The 785-nt window shown below is 51.3% G+C and overlaps 1 protein-coding gene across 1 annotated transcript in view; it reads right to left on the bottom strand.

Moving 5' to 3' along the window:
* htra4 (HtrA serine peptidase 4) overlaps positions 1–214 on the bottom strand; it is a 17037-nt gene extending 16823 nt beyond the window's left edge. Inside the window, exon 1 of the mRNA XM_056602851.1 lies at positions 1–214. This exon is cut by the window's left edge and continues 222 nt beyond it. Coding sequence (XP_056458826.1) covers positions 1–214 — 214 coding nt within the window.
* Positions 215–785: the final 571 nt, after the last annotated feature.

The raw sequence follows: 785 nt of genomic DNA on the forward strand, positions 1-785 counted from the left end.
CCGCGGCTCCCGCCACGCACGAGTCGCCCTCTCCGGCCGCGCAGATGGAGCAGCAGGCGCAGCGGTCTTTGGTCAGCCCGTATGAGCAGGACGCGGGGGCAGAGGGGCACCGTGACGCATCGCAGGCGTCCGGGCACGGCGTGTTCCTCCTGTGGACGACGCGCCCCCGGACTGCCCACACCAGGAGGATAGCAAACGTGAGAAACTTAATCATCCTACGCGCGTCACTTTACGCACGACAACACGGCTTATTGAGTCTCTCTCCAGTAGTAATCCACAACGTTCCGCCACACATAGAGTCCGCTATGTGTTCGTCTTTAATGTCATGAGGACGTCCTGCGTCTTCTCGTAGGACTGCAGCTGCACTGAGCTCTACTGTACGGGAGGTGATGGACGATCCTGTGAGTCTCGGCCGGTACGAGCTTGCTACCTGGTGCCTGGGTACGCGCTCAGGAATGCGCTTGGTTGTGTTATTTTTTTTACTATATAGGGTTCCACCTCTCCACTCCCTTTTGACATACAGATTGTTTTGGGAGAAAACTTTTACAACTATTCTTGCATTTAAATTCGAATTACACACTAGAATACCAGGATTTATTACACAAGGTTTGGAGAGATTGGTTTTTAAGAGATTATTTTTTAGGAGAAAACTCCTAAAACTACTGTTGAACTCAAAGTCATGGCATGCACATGTCCCTACGTGTGGTGTCTGCAGGTGTTAAGGAGCTGTCCAGATGTGTGTGTGAGTTCAACATGTTGTAGCCTAAGATCTAAAAAGCAAGCGT

Source organism: Gadus chalcogrammus, chromosome 11, assembly GCF_026213295.1.
Source record: "Gadus chalcogrammus isolate NIFS_2021 chromosome 11, NIFS_Gcha_1.0, whole genome shotgun sequence".
NCBI lineage: Eukaryota > Metazoa > Chordata > Actinopteri > Gadiformes > Gadidae > Gadus > Gadus chalcogrammus.